General features: G+C 40.8%; 1 protein-coding gene and 1 pseudogene across 1 annotated transcript; both read left to right on the top strand.

Moving 5' to 3' along the window:
- Positions 1-5,156: 5,156 nt before the first annotated feature.
- Positions 5,157-11,170, top strand: LOC148107769 (uncharacterized). Its single transcript, XM_087855918.1, has 4 exons — positions 5,157-5,347; positions 8,470-8,505; positions 10,328-10,539; positions 10,577-11,170. Exons 1-4 carry the CDS (start codon positions 5,269-5,271, stop codon positions 11,168-11,170), a joined length of 921 nt encoding a protein of 306 aa, XP_087712044.1. The 5' UTR covers positions 5,157-5,268.
- Positions 11,171-15,664: 4,494 nt separating this feature from the next.
- On the top strand, positions 15,665-17,057 carry LOC123781618 (ATP synthase F(0) complex subunit C2, mitochondrial pseudogene; annotated as a pseudogene).
- The last annotated feature ends 3,460 nt before the right edge of the window (positions 17,058-20,517 follow it).

Consider the following 20,517-nt stretch of genomic DNA (forward strand, 5'->3'; position numbering starts at 1 on the left):
ACTCCACATCTCTCCAGAAGAAAGAGGAGGGTAACTGTAATTTAAAGGTAAGTACCTTCAATTTAATTTAATTAATTTAATTTAATTAATTTAAAGGTAAGTACCACCTTCTTCCTCTCCTTCTCTTTCCCCTCCTCCTCCTCCTCCTCCTTCTCCATCTTCTTTTTTTTTCTTCTTTTTCTTCTTCTTCTTCTTCTACTCCTACTTCAACTTCTTCTTCTTCGGCTATCCTGCTGGCTTTGAGCAAAGCCCAGCAAAAGACATAAGATCAATATTGGTCTGATATGATAACAGGTATGGTAAACTTTTGAGGAGCAGATATTTTAGCGACTAGACTGTCTCTCAGTCTTTATTTTTGCTTTCCTTTTTCTTAGAGCAAATAGAGAACAAGTAATAGAATTAGATTAATATCTCAGTCCCAATCCCAAAAGATCTACTGATGAGGAATAATTTACTCAGTAGGTAATTTGTTTAACCATGATTTCACTTCATTTTTGTTCTTTAAGTCTCTTGATCCTTCTATCTGTCTTAGACTGTCAATTATTCTAATCACTAGGATAGACTAACATTTCTAAACTTGCTGTTATTGCCTCTGAAGAGTTGTGCCCTATTAATTTAGTTATATGCTATTAAAATTTTAGGGAGCAACTTGTTTTATTTCAAATAGGATTTCCAAAAGACAATCGATTAATCAAAAGTCAAGGGTTCTTGTTGATATTCTTGTCACTTCGATCAGTAAAAATAAATTTTTGCAATCTTAATTAATTTGATAAGATAGTTGTTTTAAATGTAATTTTAGAAATCCAGCCTTCTTCAATCTATTAGCTTTAAATTGAAGATGTGTTTATATAGAAGATACAAAAGAAATATGTGATGTGGCTTATTGCCCTCAAGGAACAGACAATCTTCATTGGAGAGGAACGCTTGAATATACTTAGTAAAGTAGTGTATAATGAAGTACTAAATTCAACATTGTACTGCAAGCCTATCTGATATAAATAAATGATACACATCCTATGGATCTGGAGTACTAAGGCAATAATTAAGTTGTTAGAATAAAATAAAAAGAGATTTTAAAAGGCAAGAAGAAATGAGCAAAAATGGAGTATAGGTGATTGACATTTCCATAGCTAGGTTTCCAGTTATTATAGTATGTGTGATATCAGAATGAATATGAAAAAACAAGTGATTGGATCAGATTGATAATAACTTGTAGTACCTTATTTGAACCTCTTCATCCTTATGAATTTCATTATTTTAAAAGTGGTACTTTTTTGACATAGAATATCACACACAATTTAAAAGATAACTTACTTTACAAACTAACCTCAGGGGGTGTTACAAAGTACTCAACTGCATTTTCAAATATATATTTAGGTCTTGTAACCCATTTTTTTTATTTTTCCCACTTTACCTCCTATTCTTTTTTGTAAATTGCATTGTCTGTTTGGCCTTATATTTTGTTTTCATGTTATGCATTTCTCAAAATGACACTTTAAATAGGATGGCATGTTAAGTCAGAATAAAAAGACCGTGAAAATTCTTGCAATTGATATCTAAAAGTACAATGCGTAATGCTTAAAGCAGACAGTATAGTAGCTGTTCTAACAATGGCCACAGTGTGGCCTCCTAGCATCATGCATGACGTAAGAGAACTGCACCTAGGAGCGTAACAGAGTGAAAACTAGCTCAAATTGTTACAGGTTTTTCCCTCCAAAGAAGTCCCGCAAGAAAGCAGGGTTTACTCTTTATGTTTGGCTGTGTACGTTTGATTTTCCCTGACTCATATCTAGTTTTACTCTTCCCTTGGCAACTGCCTTTGCCCCTAGTCAAACCTCCCACATCCTCAAGTTAGCTATGAATCAGCTCACTATTTAACTTGTTTGTTTGTTTTTTTTAAAGATTTATTTATTGGGGTGCCTGGGTGGCTCAGTCGTTAAGCATCTGCCTTCGGCTCAGGGCGTGATCCTGGCGTTATGGAATAGAGCCCCACATCAGGCTCCTCTGCTAGGAGCCTGCTTCTTCCTCTCCCACAACCCCTGCTTGTGTTGCCTCTCTCCCTGGCTGTCTCTCTCTCTGTCAAATAAATAAATAAAAATCTTAAAAAAAAAAAAGATTTATTTATTTGACAGAGAGAGAGACAGCCAGCGAGAGAGGGAACACAAGCTGGGGGAGTGGGAGAGGAAGAAGCAGGCTCCCAGCGGAGGAGCGATGCAGGTTGGATCCCAGCACTCTGGGATCACGCCCTGAGGTGAAGGCAGATGCTTAATGCTGAGCCACCCAGGGGCCCCTAACTTCTTGAACAAATATCCTTCATTTCTAGAATCCATCTGTAACTACTCATCAATCAATAGCAGTCTGGTTTCCAGTGCCATGTGTCTATTAAAATGAGCTTTCAGTGACCCTCAAAATGAGTTTGCATTTGACACTATTGTTCATTTTCTTCTTTTGGAAACCTTTTTTCTGTTCTGGTGTGTGACATTATTCTCTTCTAAGTTTATTCTTACTGTTTAGTTGTTTCTATTTACTCTGTTTTCCTAGCTTTCCTCAGCCCCTTCCTGATATGGTTGCTTCCTATGGAATTTTGCAACCAAAAGTCTAGCAGCTACTAAGTCTTGTATACAGAAACCCAGAGAATATATTTTATCAATCTTTTTCTTCAAGTCCAAGCGACACAATCTAGCTAATACTGATTTCATACGATAATGAGGTTTGAGGAGTGAATATCTTGTTAGCCAGTCCAAGATTTAATGTTCTGTCCCCAAGGCTCAGAGCACAAGATGCTCAGGCCCATCCACAGCCTTCTTGTCTTTTTATTCCTTTACAGCATCCCCTTGTCTTTTCTTGTGTTTGGTCTTGTGAGTGGGCAGTCATTTTCTGCTGTTTGAGATTCTGGTCTTGGAAAGGGGGAAAGAAGGGCCTTGGATCCTACGTAATAGAGATGGAAAAAACCTAATGTGATGTATAGTCTTGGGGCAGATTCTTGAGAAGCCAGACCTAAATTGGGAATGTTTTCAAAATATCTACTGAGGGCTTCTCCCAGGGGTGGGGTGGGGATGGGAAGCACAGTAGGGCAGGTGATAAAACTGATTAAGAAATGGTCTCAGAAGGGAGACAAGCTTAGTTTGGTCCCACAGAGGAAGCCCTGGAGCACCAACTTCTCCATTATGTTAGTCCCGCCTAAGGCCACGAGGCCAGTCTTTGGTACTCTTATGCCAGAGGGTTGCTGCTGAGGGCAATTATTTGGAGAAAAAGGCAACTGTGAATGCTAGCAACCACTCATAAAGGGCCAACGGGGCAGCAGTCATAAAGAGGGTCAGGGCTGGGCACTTCAAACATTCACTGTCTGCTGCCTTCACCTGGAGGCTCTGATAATATGTAATCCCTTTTCATGACAAATATTAAACCTTGCTCACCTGTGAGGGCTAGACAAGTATTTGTCTTTGTCTCAGTATTGAGTCACATTCAAAGACTCCATCTAAGTATGGAAAACAAGAAGTAGCAACTGGAGAGAGGAGAAACCTGGCAGATACCATTTAAACCGTGTGATCGAATTAATATCATCAGTACACAGACTTACTGCTATCAAGTATCCTCTGATATGATGCAAGCAGACGAGCACTTTGGTATTCTTTCCAAACATTCGTAATTCCAGTCTAATCAGGAAAACCTCAGACAAACAGATTGAGAGGCATTCTGTAAAATACCTGACCCATACTCTTCTAAAGAATCCAGATCACAAAAGACAAGGAAAGACTGAAGAACTCACAGATTAAGAGAGACAAAAAAGTGACAACTAAATGCCATGAATAATCTTGCACTGGATCATGGAAGAGAAAATGCACATTAGTGGAACGTTCTAGAAAAATCTGAATAAAGTATGTAGTGAAGAGTATTATACCAATGTTAACTTCTTAGTTTTGATAATTATACTATGGTGTTTGTGAGTGTGTGTGTGTATATATATATCTATATATATCTATATATATGTATATATAATCATTTATTGTATATTCATATTTATTTATATAATTAGAATTTGAAATTAAATAAAACTTGCTGGTTCTATTCAATTTTATTAAATTATATTTATATATACTCATATTTACATTATTAATATATGGTGTAAACTGTATATATATATATATGTATGTATATATATATTTCTACTGTTTCTTTTGTGTCCAGTGTTTCTTATTCTATGGTACAATAAACAGCCAGGATTACTATTTCCATACATTAAATTTTGACTAAATTTCATTTGACACTGTAACGTGTCAAAGTGCCATAGAATCACTACGAAAGTTTAGAATGCCTCCTGGCATTTATTAATTACTGATAATATTTACTTGCATTTTATTTTACTTTTTTAATTACCTCATTGCAGGCAGGAGTATGATTCCTGTTAGTCCTGGTAGAAGTTTGATTGGTTCTTCTAGAATGGTGCTAAGTGTGAATAGAAAAGATGTACAGTGTACAACACTTCTGAAAACAGCTGAGCAGCTCTTTTCTTTTTATACCTTCCATAACTTACACACAAGATTCCTCTTTGTTCTCTATAGATAAATGCAGTTATCACCCTTAGTCATATTCCGGTCTTTCCAAGCCAAACACCCTAATTCACTCAAGGATTCCTTGCTTGATGCTGTTTCTAACCCACTCATTTTTCTGGGCATGTTTCGTTTTAAGATGTCGCAGTCCATTGAACTCAAGAGCTCAGAATGATTCTAAGTAACCATAGTTTTCTGAGTCTGAAGCTGCTTTGAGCCTCTTCCTGAGGGCTGCTTTCATTTTTCCAGCATTTTTCAAGCGAGAGAACTCCTATTAGCCTGTCTTGACCCTTTGTTGTTCTTTCATTGTATGGATGGTATTTCTGTTAATTTTGCCTTTTCTGTCATGATGAATCTCTTGGCTCATTCTGTAGGAAAGGGGCCTGAAGTACTTGAGGTTTGGGCAGCGTAACCAATGTTGAATAGGCTAGTGAAACAGAACATAGTTCTCAAGTGAGTATTACAAAACGGAATACTTATAACTAATAGTTGAGGAGGATGAACAACTGTTTTAAACAACCCGACTGACTTATGGTTTTCTAATGAAGAGCTTGAGCAGACCTTGAACCCAACAGGTCAAGGGAGGCCCAAGTGGCAAATCAGATATCGGTGAGAGGTGTCTATGCATGGGTTTGAAAGGTGATATCGTTCTCTTGGGTATTTATACAGGAGTGTGTCTGAGTTTCCTGCAGCATCAGGAGAGGGAGACAGAGACACCATGACTTCTACCAAGATGCTGCTGCTCTTGCTGTCCATGGCTTTGGTCGCCCTGTGCTCTGCTCAGGGCATCAGTGATGGTAAGCTGGGAGATGGGGGATCACACAAGCCTGAGGTTATGATTCATGGAAAAGGGGAAGGTTGAATTGAGTACTTTCTCTTCAGAGACTAGGTGAAGAGGAGAAAACATTACTTTCTGTTTTCCACTGATTGCAAATATCTTCTGAACACCTGGGCTTAAATCCCACCTGGGCTTAAATCCCAAATATCTTCTGAACACCTGGGCTTAAATCTTCCTGGTGTGACCTTTCCTGTTTTTATGAATAAGTATTTCACTTCTTCACTCTGTTTGTGTGAAAAGGTCATCTAAATGGAGTGAGTATTCTAAAATTCTTCTAGATATCTCATTTCCTTGATATCAAACACTTGGCCATATAAAAATATGAAGAATTTGCATTGAATTGTCCTTATTCCATCAACATTTTGACAGTAAGAAGCCACTACTAATTCTTCCCTCCACCATATTAACTTTTTTTTTTTCCATTTAAAATACTTCTATGTCTGGGTGGGGAATGATTTGGCAGGCATGCATCAATAGGAAAACTAGAAAATCCTACAAATGTATAATTTCAGGCAATGATGAGGAATTTACACATAAAAAATGAGAAAGGTTAATTCTCTATCGATCTGTGGCTCTTTAAAAGAGAAAAGATGGATGGCATATCTTACAGGGACCAACTATCCAGATATAAAATAGCAATCCAGATAATTCTTTAAATGACTGCAAACATCCAGCTATTAGACATTTTAGAAGAAAAATGAATAAAAGTTGAAATAAAATTTTATTTTCTTATTAAATGTTTTGTCATTGCATAGAAGCAGACTAAGTCAAGAAAGCAGGAATATTAAATACATGACATTCTAATCGATTATTTGAGTTTTCAACTTATCTTCTCCCGAGACAAAGTTATGCCTCCAAATTCTAAAATGGTAATTTCTGACTTTTCTGAAAGGTATATAAAGTTTAATCTAGAAAAGGTTATTTTTGATAAAGTTGTTTGAGATGCAAATTCTATATTTTGTGGTAGTATGGATACTAGGGGGAAAATAACAGTAAAATACTGAGGAAAAGATTTTCTTTTTTAAAGAGCATGGACTGGGAATTTAGTTTATGCCTGGTTTGATGTCATTAATTATTCTCTGCAACAATTGAAGTAGATATTATTATTCACAGTTTATACTTCAACCATAACTCTGCAGTTTAAATAATCGGCAGAACATACACAATCAGAAGGTGACAAAGCTGTCGTATAGACTCAGCAAAGTCCATGATGTTTTAGCTTTTACTTCATCTGATAATGACTTTGAATTGTCTTAAGTATGTTGAATGTTTGTAAGTTAACATCCAGACTATTCAACACATAAATTCCTTGGCTCGCCATCTCTTCTTGTCCCCAAATTGATTTACTTCTTGACTTCTGTCCCTAATTACCCACTTCCCAAGGGCAGCATTACAGTCTCACAAACTGCAGTGCTATGTTTCCCTGAGTATGGGGCACCTGGGTGGCGCAGTCGTTAAGCGTCTGCCTTCGGCTCAGGGCGTGATCCCGGAGTTCTGGGATCGAGTCCCACATCAGGCTCCTCCACTGGGAGCCTGCATCTTCCTCTCCTACTCCCCCTGCTTGTGTTCCTTCTCTCGCTGGCTGCCTCTCTCTCTGTCAAATAAATAAATAAAATCTTTAAAAAAAAATGTTTCCCTGAGTATGTCATAAAACATTTACCAAAATGTTGAGTAACTTAACTAGTAAAATGAAGCTTAAAACATGGTTAAAGATAGGATGTCCCCAGAATAGCACCAAAATGATACCATTAAGGCAAAAATTAGTTTATTCTTACTTTGGTAAGGGAGAGTGCCTCTGAGGGGAAAGGGGAAAGTTGGGATCTTTAAAAGTAAGCTTTTAGGGTCTGGTTGAGGGAGGGCTTTATTAGGAATGAGTAAGGTTGATGATTTAAGAGTTTAGGAGGCAAGGGTACCGAGGTACCCTTGGAGAGTCACCAGTTGAAGCCATTGAAGAGCTGAACAGATTAATATTTCTCTAAAGGAGTCTGGGGCAAGTTCCTGAAATAAATGGTAAGTGTCGAAATATTTCTCTCTCTGGACAAGAGCTTGCTGGAATAGTAAAGTCATGTTACTGTAGCCAGTAAGCTATATATATGGTTTCAGCTCTCCAACTTTCTCTGTTGCAAGAGGTCACATAATCTCGCTTCCATCTGAAATAATTGAGCTCTTCATTTCTTTATACCTGATGCAAAAATCCTAAAACTATATGACTCTGTCATTTCAGCTTCAGAACCAATAATCAGGACTAGGGTTCTAGCTTGGGAAATGTTGCTCCATTGTATCCAAACTTCTTAGTGTTTTGGGTTCTCTTAGACACCCTTCACATTTGTAAAAGTTTTTCTCTCTGGATAGGCTGGTGATGGGTAGTAAGGAAGGGACGTATTGCATGGTGCACTGGGTGTTATACGCAACCAATGAATCATGGAACTTTACATCAAAAACCAGGGATGTACTGTATGGTGACTAACATAATATAATAAAAAATATTATTATTAAAAATTAAATAAATAAATAAATAAATATTTTTCTCTAAATCCTTCTACAACCAATGGCTAATGATTGACACAAAAGCCTCACATTTGTAAGGGAATTATCTCTATTGACATTTAACTAATTTGAATCATAGAGATACTATGTAATTTAACTCAAGGACATAGTTGTTCAATCAGTAAGTTTACCATTAAACCTTATTTATTTTCAGCACTAATGCTTAATGCCTTTGAATTAAAGTCTTGGTACCTGTGGAAAGGATATTTTCTAAGAGCAGGTGAAAGGTGAAGCTAGGATTAGTTGGACACCCTTCAAATGGAAAAAACTGAGTTAGTTTTAATGACGTGGGTGGCAATGTGTGTAGAAGGCAGGTTGAAGAAAGACCAGAGTCCATGGGGGAGCTAATGAATTCTAAGTAATACCAGGAAAGAAGTGGCAAAATGGAGCAAAGGTCAACCCAAAATTTTATTCCTTAGGGAAAACCTTTATAAGTTTAATGAATTTTCCCAGTTCCTACTTTGTCAAGGACCCTTCAATTCGGGTTATAAGATTTCATATGCCATTTTTTTTTTGGCTTTTTTCTTGCAGAAGGCTCTCAAGAGGAAGAGCAGACACCCCAATTATTAGGTGAGCTATCTCTAATTCAATCAATTTATTTAGAATTTTTCTAAATGGATTCAAGAAATGTCTGGGTCATAGAAATAATCAAACATTTCAATGACTTTTTTGCATTAAAAAATCATCCTTAGGTTTAAAATTTCCTTTTTCAGCTATCATACTCCATATAGGAGGAGCACAAAGACCAAAAGGGGGGGAAAGAAGTTGAGCAGGAGGAAATGCGTTGCTTTGGATTTAAGAGTTGTCTCAGATCTAGACAGTGTGGTCACCGCTTTCCTTCTGAATTTTCCCTGCTTCAGTTACCTGGCCTTGGTTGTCTTTGTAAGGGCAGGCATATCAGAGGATTCCTCAAAGAGTGGTTTGATTATCCACCTGCTCGACCCCATCACTGATGCAATAAAATCCTATACTTCACAGAAACCATGGCAGGATCCTTTACTTGGTATCAAGGCTTCAAAAGTGAATGAAACTTTGTTCCTACCTTTAAGGAACACAGGATCTAATAGAAGATTTGACTTGGACATAACAATGATCACTGCCCAAAAGCTGGCAAAGTAAGGGATTACAGAGCTCTGAACAGGGGAGAAAAGAGGAAGCCTCATACAGGAGATGCCATGTGATCTGGACCCTGCAGAGTGGAGGCATGGGCAATAGCAGAGCAAAAGCTAAATCTATGCATATACTGTTTTCACTAATCTAGGAACGCTGAATAATCAGTCAGGATGAAGTGAATCTAGGAACATAGAGCTGGAGATGTGGGTTCATTTCATATTGTGCAGGATGTTATAAATGGCAAAGTGAATTTGTAATTTATTCCGTGGGCAACAGAGAGAGTTTTGAAAAAGCAAGTGACACACCGATTTCGCTGTCGGTCTGACAACAATGAGGAGTAAGGAGCCTGAGAGCACAGACTGTGTCTGTTAAGCTCGGCATCTTTGCATCTGACAAAAGGTGCAATTTAGTATATGGGCATTGCATAAAATATACGACAAAACCGGAAGAGAAGGATTATGAGAGAGACAGCCAGGAGACGATGAAGAAATGATTGAGAGTGGATGCAAGACATGGTGAGGGATTACTTAAAATCTTTGCAAAGGGGGGAGGGGCTGGCTGATCAGTTGGTAGAGCACGGGACTCTTGATCTCAGGGTTGAGAGTTTGAGCCCCACGTGGAGTATAGAGATTCCTTAAAAACAAAATCTTCAAACCAGAAAGAGAGATGGTGAGGGCTTGTAATCGAGTATAACTAACAGAAATTTGCAAAGGGAAACAATAGAGGGTATGCTTTCTTTACAGCTTCTGTTTGCGACAGACCTCACAATTTGTAGAAGGGGATGGAAGAAAGGGCAGGTGGGTGTTCTATGATTTGCTGTACCATTGTGAAGAGCAGGGTGGCTGATAGTTTCCCCTCCTTCAATAGATTTGTGTCAAAATATCATGCATAGCTGTAGGTAGACCCAGTGAACCTGTCTGGTGGTTGATCTCAGATATCATGAGATATCCAGTGATTATAAATGAATTGGTGTATATCACAATACATTCAGAATAGATGTCAATACAGAATCAGCAGAAGCACCCCAAATACAGAGTGGGCAAACAAGACCTGCTAAGCTAAGTACATGCACTGTCACAAGGCCAGGGTCTCTGTGCCCCTTCTCCTCTGGGATTTGATTCTAGGCCCTGGTCACTACCTAACACCACAGAAACCAGCAGTGTATTTCCTCTAACTACACTGACGCTATCGTACATCCCAGACTTGCCTCCTTTCAGTTTGTAGCTAACCTTTGTTTTTTTCTGATCCTTTCTGAATCTGTGTTGTCTTGCCTAAGTAGATGATGAATTATTGGAAGAGAGCCCAGAGGAATTACAAGTCCAATCTCAAGAAGAAAATGGAGATCCGAGAGGCAAACCTGGAGACAAAGGCCATGGTCCACCAAAGAAGCCTCATAACCAGGGTATCCAGGGAGGCCCCAAAGGCCCACATGGCCCAGGTGGCCCTCAAGGACCAGGTAGCCAACAAGGACCAGGTGGCCCACAAGGACCAGCTGGCCAAGGTCATCCAGGTGGCCAGGGTCGTCCAGGTGGCCCACAAGGATCAGCTGGCCAACAGGGACCAGGTAGCCCACAAGGACCAGGTGGCCAAGGTCATCCAGGTGCCCAACAAGGACACGGTAGCCAACAAGGACCAGGTGGCCAAGGTGGTCCAGGTGGCCCACGAAAACCAGCTGGCCAACAAGGACCCGGGGGGCAAGGTGGTCCAGGAGGCCAACAAGGACCAGGTGGCCCACAAGGACCAGCTGGCCAACAAGGACCAGGTAGCCAACAAGGACCAGGTGGTCAAGGTCACCCAGGTGGCCCCAAAGGACCAGCTGGCCAACAGGGACCAGGTAGCCAACAAGGACCCGGTGGCCAAGGTGGGAGAGGTGGCCCACAAGGACCAGGTGGCCACGGTCCTCCAGGTGGCCAACAAGGACCAGGTGGCCCACAAGGACCAGCTGAACGACAAGGACCAGGTGGCCATGGTCGTCCAGGTGGCCCTGGTGGCCCTGGTGCCCAGAGAGACCAACAGGGAAGAGATGAGCAGCATGGTCAGCCTGGGGGCCAGTGACAAGGAAAAACAACTAAAGAGGACCCCCACTGATTCTCTAGGTATTAAGTGTATTCTTATTCCCTGATCTAGTGAATTTCTCCTTTTCAGTGCCCTCATGCTCTCTTCTTGTTTCTGTTCTCCGGTCTCATTTAAGCCTTGGCTTTAATCACTCCTAAAACTTCTTGTCCTTGTGGTGATTCTCCATGCATCAGCCTTACCCATAAAAAACTCACCTCCATTATCAGAGCCAGTGTTCCTTCCACCCTGATCTTTTCCTTCTTTTCTTTTCTTTTCTTTTCTTTTCTTTTCTTTTCTTTTCTTTTCTTTTCTTTTCTTTTCTTTTTTCTTTTCTTTTTTCTTCTCTTCTCTTTCTTTTCTTTTCTTTTCTTTTCTTTTCTTTTCTTTTCTTTTCTTTTGTCTTTCTTATTTTTTATTAAGAATGACTCCCTCATTCTTTTATTAGCCTACAGCCTTTCCAATTTGTATGTCCCCATGCCTTTCCTCTCCTCTCCTCTCTTCCCTTCTCTCTATTCTCTCCTGGCTCCTCCTCTCACATCTGCTGTTTCTTCTCACTCTCTTAACACGATGTTTTATAATGTCTTCTACTATCTACTAGTAGAAATATAGATGCAGACCATGTCCAAGCCCAAATAATAATTCTGTCTGAAATTCTTCTCTTCTTTTAGAAATGCATAGAGATCAAGTGGTGACCATGGAGTTTTCAGTGGTGGAAACTTGGCCTTTCCTTTCTCCGACTTCAAATCATCAATAAAGTCATCAGCATTAAAGCCCTGGCTCTTGTTTTCCTTCTAGGGCCATGGTTCCTAGTCGGGGGACAGGAAGGAGAGGTTGGGAGATCCAAAGCCCTGAGTGGACTCCAAATATTGTGCATTGTGCGGCTTTACCTAGCTCAGATTTTCATTATTTTGTGAGGGGCTAAACTGCCACCAATATTCCCAAGCAAAAGAAATTTGCATTCTTGAGACCAGTAAGGGAGTTGTCCAAGTTCTGATCACCAACATGCACACCCTCTTCTTAGCTTAAACACAGAGAACATTACCTTGTGAACTCCTTTGATTTCTGGTAGTCATTCAATGCATGTGTGTTATATTATGAGGTGAGGGTGTGTGAAAAAGTGAACACTGTGCGCTGTTGGTGGGAATGCAAACTGGTGCAGCCACTAGAAGCAAGCAAGAGTATGGACGTTCCTCAAAGACTGAACACTAGAGCGACAATACAGTGCAACAAGTTTACTTCTGGGTATTTCCCCAAAGAAAAGGAAAACGGTATTTTGATAAGACATATGCACCCGTCATGTTCACTGCAGCATTCTTTACCATAGCCAAGATATGGAGGCAGACTAAGTATGCATGGATACATGAATGGCTAAAGACGATGTGGTGTGTAGACACAATGGAACATTACTCGGTGATGAAAAGGAAGGAAATCTTGCCCTGTGCGACCACGCAGATGGATCTAGAGAGTATAGTGCTAAGGGAAAGAAGTCAGTCCGAGAAAGACAAATACCATGTGATTTGATACACCTGTGGGAGCTAAAACCAAAACAAATGAGCCAATGAAACAAAACAGACACGGACTCATAGGTACAGGGAAGTAAATATCCAGTGGTGTCGGAAGGCAGGAGGTGGGAGGATGTGCAAAATGAGATGAAAACGCAGGTGAAGAGGTACAAACACATATTTATAGAATCAATAAAATACGGGGATACTTCCTACACTCAAGGAACACAGGAATGCAGGTAGTAATACCTAGCAACGTTCTATCGATAGATGGTAGCTGGCTTTTCCAGGTGATCCTTCAAAATGTGTATAAATGTTGAATCACTCCGTTGTATACCTGAAGCTCCTATAATATTATATGTCAACTAAGCTTCAATATTTTTCAAAAGAGAAATTTAACCAGAAAAGAAATAAAAATGAATCGGGAAAAGTAGGACACACGAATGTTCACGGGGAGAATGCCAAGTGACCATCGGGACAGAGACTGGGGTGATTTGGCAGAAGCTAAGGAACAACAAAGATTGTCAGCAAGCCAGGAGAAACTGGGTAAAAGACCTGGAAGCGATTTTTCCCGAGAGCCATCAGACAGCACCAACACCTTGTCCTTGGATTTCTCGTCTCCAGGGCTGGGAGGACATACACTTCTGTCCTTTAGGCCACTTGCTTTGTAGTACTTTGTTACAGCGACCCTATCCAACTAACCCAGTGAGACAGCGACCCTATCCAACTAACCCAGTGAGAAAATCTACTTACCAGAATTTTTCAATGAAGGGAGATACTTGGACTAATGACAAGACACCTGTTCCAAACACCTCGGAAGCTTCTGAGTGGAGAACACCAGAAGGAGGTTGTACAGGGGAGCGCCCTCAGTCGGTGGCTCTAGGACCTGTGCTTCACCTCTTGTTTCTCTGAGAGTCCAAATTGGATAGTACCTGTGGACACTCACGCATATAAAGGCAGGCGGCCCCAAGAGGCTGACTAGAGCATTAGGTGAGGATAAAGAAGAAGGTTCTAGTGGACATGTGTATCAAGAATCTAAAAAGTTTGCTCTTAGCAGTAGCACGAATAAATAATTTACAGGTCAGGAGAACAGACACCATGGAAACATGTACAATTCTGTTTATTCTCACACACCCTGCCGGTTCATTTCTGAAATCAGACCTAGAGATGACCTTCTCTTCGGAAGCCAAATTTATCTCTGGTTGCTGGCATTCTCAGGACCCTCTTAGACTTGGCATACAATTTCTGAAGGGGCGTGACTATCCTATAGATGGAGTTGGGTACATTTTACAATGCAAGATGTTTTAAGACATATAAACCCGAGGCTGGAAATATTTGAAAGTGACTTGGGTGAGGACTCAAGAAAGAAGTAACACCTTTCTGTTTACCATCAAGCAGGGGAGGAGGCCCAGCTGTGATCTTTTCCCATTTTCCATCCTTTACTGAAAGCACAGGGGAAAAAAGAAATGTAAAAGGCAAACAGCAGCAGGCCTCCTAATAACACAAGGTACTAAAGATAACTGACAATAACTTACTAGATGATGGGTTGCTCTCATTTCAATCCAAATACTGGGCTACAAAGCTCACAGTCTTGTCTGCAAATCAATACCCTATTGCATAATACAAGACTAGTGAATAGGCAGGGACATTTACAAGTGTCCCATTTAATGGCATGCTTTGTTTTCAGAAAGAGATCCCCAAACTTGGCTTTCCTAGTTAAAAGCTGCATGCCTAGCAGTATTACCTTCAGTTGAGAGCTCTACTCCCCAGTTCTTCACCCCTAATATCCTTCAGAAGAACTGTTTCCCAGCCCAGCAGAAAGAACTTCCAGTTTGCTCACATGACAATAAATCGAGGAGGTAGTCGCCCACCTAAAACAAAACATTATGTTAAAAATTATACCCCGGTCTGAGGTATTTGCAAAGAAACGATCATGCGACTCCCACTCTCCAAAAATTTCTTGGTTGCCCACAGAATCGATCACAGATTCACTTTAACATTCACAACGTTCTTCATAATCTGGAATTAGCCCACAACTCCAGCTTTATCTTCTTATCTTCTCCTCAATCTCACTGGGTCATTCCTGTTCCTAGACTGTTGAAAATACAATGCTACATGAATAGAATGAGCCATGCCTTCCACTCTGCTTTCTTCTTCACTGCTCTGTAGAGTCCAGGTCCCATGGCACCTCCTGTAGGACGCCCTCCTTCTCTCCCGTGCTCTGCACTTCCATAATTCCTTCTTTTGATACTTTTCTGGTAGTGCTCATCATTATGACAAAGCTAAATCTTCCATTAGATCTTACATTCCTTAAGGACAGGAACAATGTTTCGTGTACCTTCACTTCCTCAGTGCCAAGAATAGTGCTATTTAAGGACAGTGGAAAAACAATGCCAACGTTGTTGTTTTGCATACTGTTGACTTTGGGGGTTTAATTATATGATTCTATCTGAACAGAGAAATGGTCCCTTAAGATGAATTTCTTCTGCCATACCAGGCAACACCTTTCTAGCAGTTTGAGAAGAGCCTTTTTTTCCAGTCCCTCTTCAAGGCATGTCACAGGAGGATTCTAGGACCCAGACAGTTTTGAAGGATAGAAGTGGGTATTTGCATACAAATTTTAATCACGTGTCATATTTTACGACACCAAAGTTAAATACAAAATCATCTTATGCTTTCCTAGATCCTTAGAAATCCTGATTCGATGTGGAGGAGAATGTCCCTCACACACAGTGATGATGGGCCTGAATGAGACTCACGATGGGTTACCTATACATAGTTTGTCTTCTGAAACAAAGTTAGATGGTTGGTCCCAAAGGAGGCAGAGAGACTACGGTGTTCACTAGTGTCTTCCCAGGGAGCCAAGAAGAAGACTGACCCCAAACAGGACCATGTACACCTCACTAGGCAAGAACTGCTTTTAGCAGAACCCAAACCTATGTGTATTTCGACCTCTTTGGCACCCAGTTAGTACCTGTCTTTGAGTGGCTTAAGACAGAAGCTTGGAGCTCTGTCTTCTCTGCACTCGGACCTGCTCTCCCACCCCGCATCCCCTGGACATGTTGGCCTGTGCAAAGTTGGTCTGTACGGCCTTCTTGGTCAGGAGCACCTCAAGCTCTTGGGGTGATCACTTTCTGCATTGGTGCTAACCCCACCAGAGACACTGAGAGATGAGAGCCTCAGCTGCTTGGCAGCCCCATGTCCCCTGACCTCACTGAGTCCCAATCCCAGCTGCTGAACCATGGCCATTTCAAAGGACATTGACATAGCAGCCAAGTTCGGTGGGCCTAGTTCAGTGCCACGGTGGGGGCGGCTGACTCTTGGGCTATGCTTGGGGCTGTGTTTGGGAGCCTCACCACTGGTTATGCCAGGAACCTGCCTCTGAAGCAAAGCCTCTTCTCCTACATCGTTCTGGACTTTACACTTTCAGAGGCCAAGGGGCTCTTTTGCCTTGTCTCTGGTGGCTTCTCTCATCCTCTGTGCCTTGGGAAGGAGTGGTCTCCACCTCCCGTGGGTCTTATTTCCAGGTCTCCTCTGGGCCGTATATTCCTTTTCCTATACCTCCCCCGGCAGCCTGAGGAATGTGGTTGGCTCAGGATTTCACAGAGGGCAGACAAATAAATATGGTATTAAGAAAATCAAACCTGGCCGATGTCCATTAGATGACAGTTTCTAGTGACCCAAATCTTAAGAAATGTCAGCACTGCATTCCGACAGAGGCTAAGCACATCTATCGCAATTTTTTCCTTAGAAGGAGGTATGTAACCACAGGGGTGTGTGTGGGCCCTCTGGAGTCACTGAAGGGTTTGTCCCACCTACATGTCCACTCTCCCTGGAAGATCACGGTGGCATTGTTGTTGCTCTGGTATTACCGTCCCGTCCTATGTGCTATTGACAAACTCTCAAAATAGCAAATTCTCTCTCTTTCCCCAGCTCACCATTAATCTGTCAACTGAGTGAATTCACTTTGGGGAGGACTAAATTTGGGGAAACGTGTACCATGGAAACCTGACAAGGTCGATCTTCAAAGGGACCCAGCCTCCTCTTCTGTCAATGAAGGGATGTGGCTAAGTGTTGGCAGCTTGAGAAGTAATAGTGTTTTACTATTAGAATTGCTTCTTAGAATTTTTTTTCTTACCTATTCCAAGAAGCACCTAACTTATGTGTGTCTCTGTCTCAGAATCCTAGGATTACCATTTTTCTTATTGCTGACTGCAGATTCCTGCAGATCAGTACACGATGAATAGCACTCTGGCTGGCTTTGCTGCTCCATATGCTGATGAGAGTTCAGTGCTACAAGAGACCATTCCAATGTACTCACGAATAAAAGGAGCCTGGCTTGCTGGCAGCATCTCCCATCAGCCAGTTGCGGCCTACAGAGGACTTCCCGTCATGGAGTTCTCAGTGTTGCGAGCGTTCCCCTTACCAGAGCATTCCTTGTTGCCTCCGTGAACAAGATATCTTCAGGGATCTCCTGCAGAAAATAGATGGCAGTCTCTTGGGTCTTATGTCGTAATCCTTTCTGGCATTACCATCTCCCCTAAATTTCTGATCCTTTTTATTGCTATGTCAAGGGACTTGCAGGAAGTCTAACTTATATATGAGGCGAGCATTGTGTCCAACTTTCGTGGAGCTCTCCCGGTGGAATATTAGGGCAGGATTTATGTGCCCATGCCAGAATATGAGCCCTAAGTCATTATTTAAGGCCCTCAGCTCGATAACTTCTCCATACCCAGACTGAATATAGAGAACCTTTTGATCCATCACCCTCAAGACCCATTTCCAGCATCTGTTAGCAATATGTGTACGTATTAGCCTGTATCGTTTTGTTTTGTTTTGTTTTGTTTTGTTTTTTAGAATGGAACTTTTATCTACCTTAGCGGGCTGTGTTGAAACTTCGTCCTGAAGTAATGAGGAGTGGTAGGGCATTTCTTGTGGAGAAGCAATGTCACCCTCCTTCAAATTAATTGAATGATTTCAGGAGTGGGGAGGCTCTCAGAGCCTGCCCTTGTAGGTTGTAGGGGTTTGCTCTTTGTGGCCCTGTAGGTTCCAGGGAATCTGGTGGTTTCATAGTTTCATGTTCATCCACCTACATATGCCTCTGTCAGGTTTGAGGGTTCCACCTTGTAATGTCAGAGATAAAGATTGTGACATCATTGCTCCAGCTGGTACTACACCTCTCCTATATTATTATGCTCCTCTCCACTGAATTGTTTCAGTTTGCATGCACCCACTGTATCATTCCACTTAAAAACAAAACCAACGATAGCACTAAAATTCTGCCTTGCTCCCATGCTCCATTCTCTACTCTCCTTAATAAAAATGCTCACGAAAAAATGATACACTCCCCATGTCTCTGCTTTCTCTTAATCCATTCCCTCCTTAACCTCTCCCACCGAATCTGACTTCTGCCCCTACACCTCACTAACATTGCTCTAGTGGGGTCATCTATTACATCCACGTTTCCAGTTTCAATGGTTATGTTGTTATATCAGTTTTACTCTTTTCCTCAGCTGCATTGGAAAGCTGATCTCCCTGTCCACCTAACACAATGACATCTCTTATTTCCATTCCGCCAGACATTTCCTTGCCTTTTTTTTTTTTTTTTTACCTTCCTAAGAGCTCCTGCTTGTTTTCTTCTCCTGGGACTTCTTTGTATTTACCCTCTAACGATTTGAATATCTCAGGTTTCAGATCTGCTGTCACTTCTCTAGAACTTTTTTAGATCATCCCATTTATATGTCGATGACTTCCAAATGTGTACCTGATATTTGCATCCTTTATGAAATATTCATCTACTCATTTATCGATTAAACATTTCCAGTTGGTTGTTTCATTGATCTCCTAAATATAATATGTTAATAAAAACCATAAGGAGTTTTATTTCTTGTTCTCCCGTCCCTCATCAACATTTGCCACTCAATCGTACGTAGCAGTGTAGTCTCAATGGCTACAGTACGAAGGTTCCCAAAGGTTTTTGAATCTGCTTCTTCTTCCACTCCTTTCCGGTATCTAATGGAGTAATAGGACCTATCAGCTTTACCTAGACAATATGTGGAATTCACCCATTGAAAGATGTCCTAACTCTATTACCACCATCCAAATGTGAGCCAATATGATTTCTCTTCAGGTCCGCTTACTACACCATAACTTATTAGCTGGACACTTAATTGAGCTCCTCCCCATTCCAACAAATACTGTATCCATTCTTCTTATAACCAAAGTAAACTTAAATCTATATATCAATCAATCAGAAAAATCTTTCCCTTAAGAAGTTAGCAGGGATCTTGTGCTTTCTCTGTATTCTCTCTCAGAGAGTGGAATGCAAAACTCTTGTCTTTTTAACACTTTGTAAACATTGTCTAGAGTTGGCTTAAGAAATTCCTCTTTCTATTAGTTCCTGAGAAACCTCTGAATTTCCAGTTCCTTTATGAATCTCGTGCTGCTAGCATCACAATATTCAATGGGGTCTGGGTCCTTCCACGCTATGTTTCTTTAAGATTTATTTCTTTATTTTAGACAGAGACAGAGAGAGAGCACATTAGCAAGTGGGAGCTGCTGAGGGAGAGAAAGAGGGAGAGAATCTCAAGGAGGCTCCCAGCTGAGCCCAGAGCCCCACAAGGTGGCTTGATCCCATGACCCTGAGACCACGACCTGATCCGAAATCAAGAGTCATAGTCTTAACCACTGAGCCCCCCAGGCACTCCCACAGCATTTTTCTTCAAGCAGGACTCTCTTATTTGTAATAGGGAAGTCTAAGCAACATTAGACTTCATTCAAATCTTCTGCTTTGAAAGTTGTATGTCTTCATCCCCAACAGGAGCCCCAAACCTGTTAACCCTCAATGACCATGTCTGTCACTGTTACTTCCTAGAAGTGCAATTCTTTAGGCCCATGAATCCTGTCCCCTAGAGGAGGCTTCTTTCTTGCCCCCAAGTTTACCACAGCTGGAGAATTACTCTTATCTTATGCTTTTAACTTTTTTAATTTGAGAAATATTTTGTATACAGTATAGACTATAGATCTTAATTGTAAAGTTTGATAAAATTTTACATACGAATATGCTTGTTTACTACCTCCCCAGTGAAGCTAAAGGACTTGTCCATTGAGTCTTGAATTAAGTTCTTGGTAGTTTGGAGGAAAGCCAGTGTCCCCAGGTCTAGGTGAGAAACAGTAGATCCCTTTCTGTAAGCTCTCGCCTTTCCCCTACCATGTTTTCTTCTAGCTTCTGACTTTTTCAGGCTTTGAGTAAATTGTACCACCTCAGGAGCAGCCAAAACTATTTCTGTTTCAATTCCTATCCCTAAGAAGTAGACTAGGTTTCTAGTGTTGTTTTTTTCCTTTTCTTTCCTTTTCTTTTCTTTCTTTTCTTTTCTTTTCTTTTCTTTTCTTTTCTTTTCTTTTCTTTTCTTTTCTTTTCTTTTCTTTTTTTCTTTTTGTTCCTTTCCTTTTCTTTTTTTTCCAGATAAGCCTCTATTTTTCTTTTCTCAAGGATATTTAACTTAATTATTTTAATTCCATTTCTATGATGGTTAATGAAGAATCACATCGTTTTGGAGAAAACTAGGTTTATTATGTCATAGGTACATTTATTGACATATATCAGAAACAATATTGTTTTATGAACACCACACAAGTGGTAGAAATCCGTTTAGAAAATACGTTTGATTATCCACGTGGATAAAGTGTGCTGTTCTTTCTCAAATATGCACACCACATGGTGCCCTTAGAGGAGGTGCATTTCAGGAGAGGGAACTTTGAGGATTCAGGTTTGAAATGGAAGAATCCCATCCTCACCAAGATTCCCATTCCTAAGGCCCCCAAAAGTTTTTTTCTTATTCTTAAGGGTTCTTTAGAATCAGTCTTAGAGACACAGGGTGTTAAGCCAGGCTGTTGATTTCCCCCTTCTTCT

Source organism: Ursus americanus, chromosome 25 (assembly GCF_024610735.1).
Source record: "Ursus americanus isolate L20-20 chromosome 25, mUrsAme1.1.p, whole genome shotgun sequence".
NCBI classification, from domain to species: domain Eukaryota; kingdom Metazoa; phylum Chordata; class Mammalia; order Carnivora; family Ursidae; genus Ursus; species Ursus americanus.

Coding starts and splice junctions, on each gene's coding strand:
- LOC148107769 (XM_087855918.1), top strand. CDS start 5,269: ATGACTTCTACCAAGATGCTGCTGCTCTTGCTGTCCATGGCTTTGGTC. Junction 5,348..8,469: donor TGCTCAGGGCATCAGTGATG/GTAAGCTGGGAG, acceptor TTCTTGCAGAAG/GCTCTCAAGAGGAAGAGCAG. Junction 8,506..10,327: donor GCAGACACCCCAATTATTAG/GTGAGCTATCTC, acceptor TTGCCTAAGTAG/ATGATGAATTATTGGAAGAG.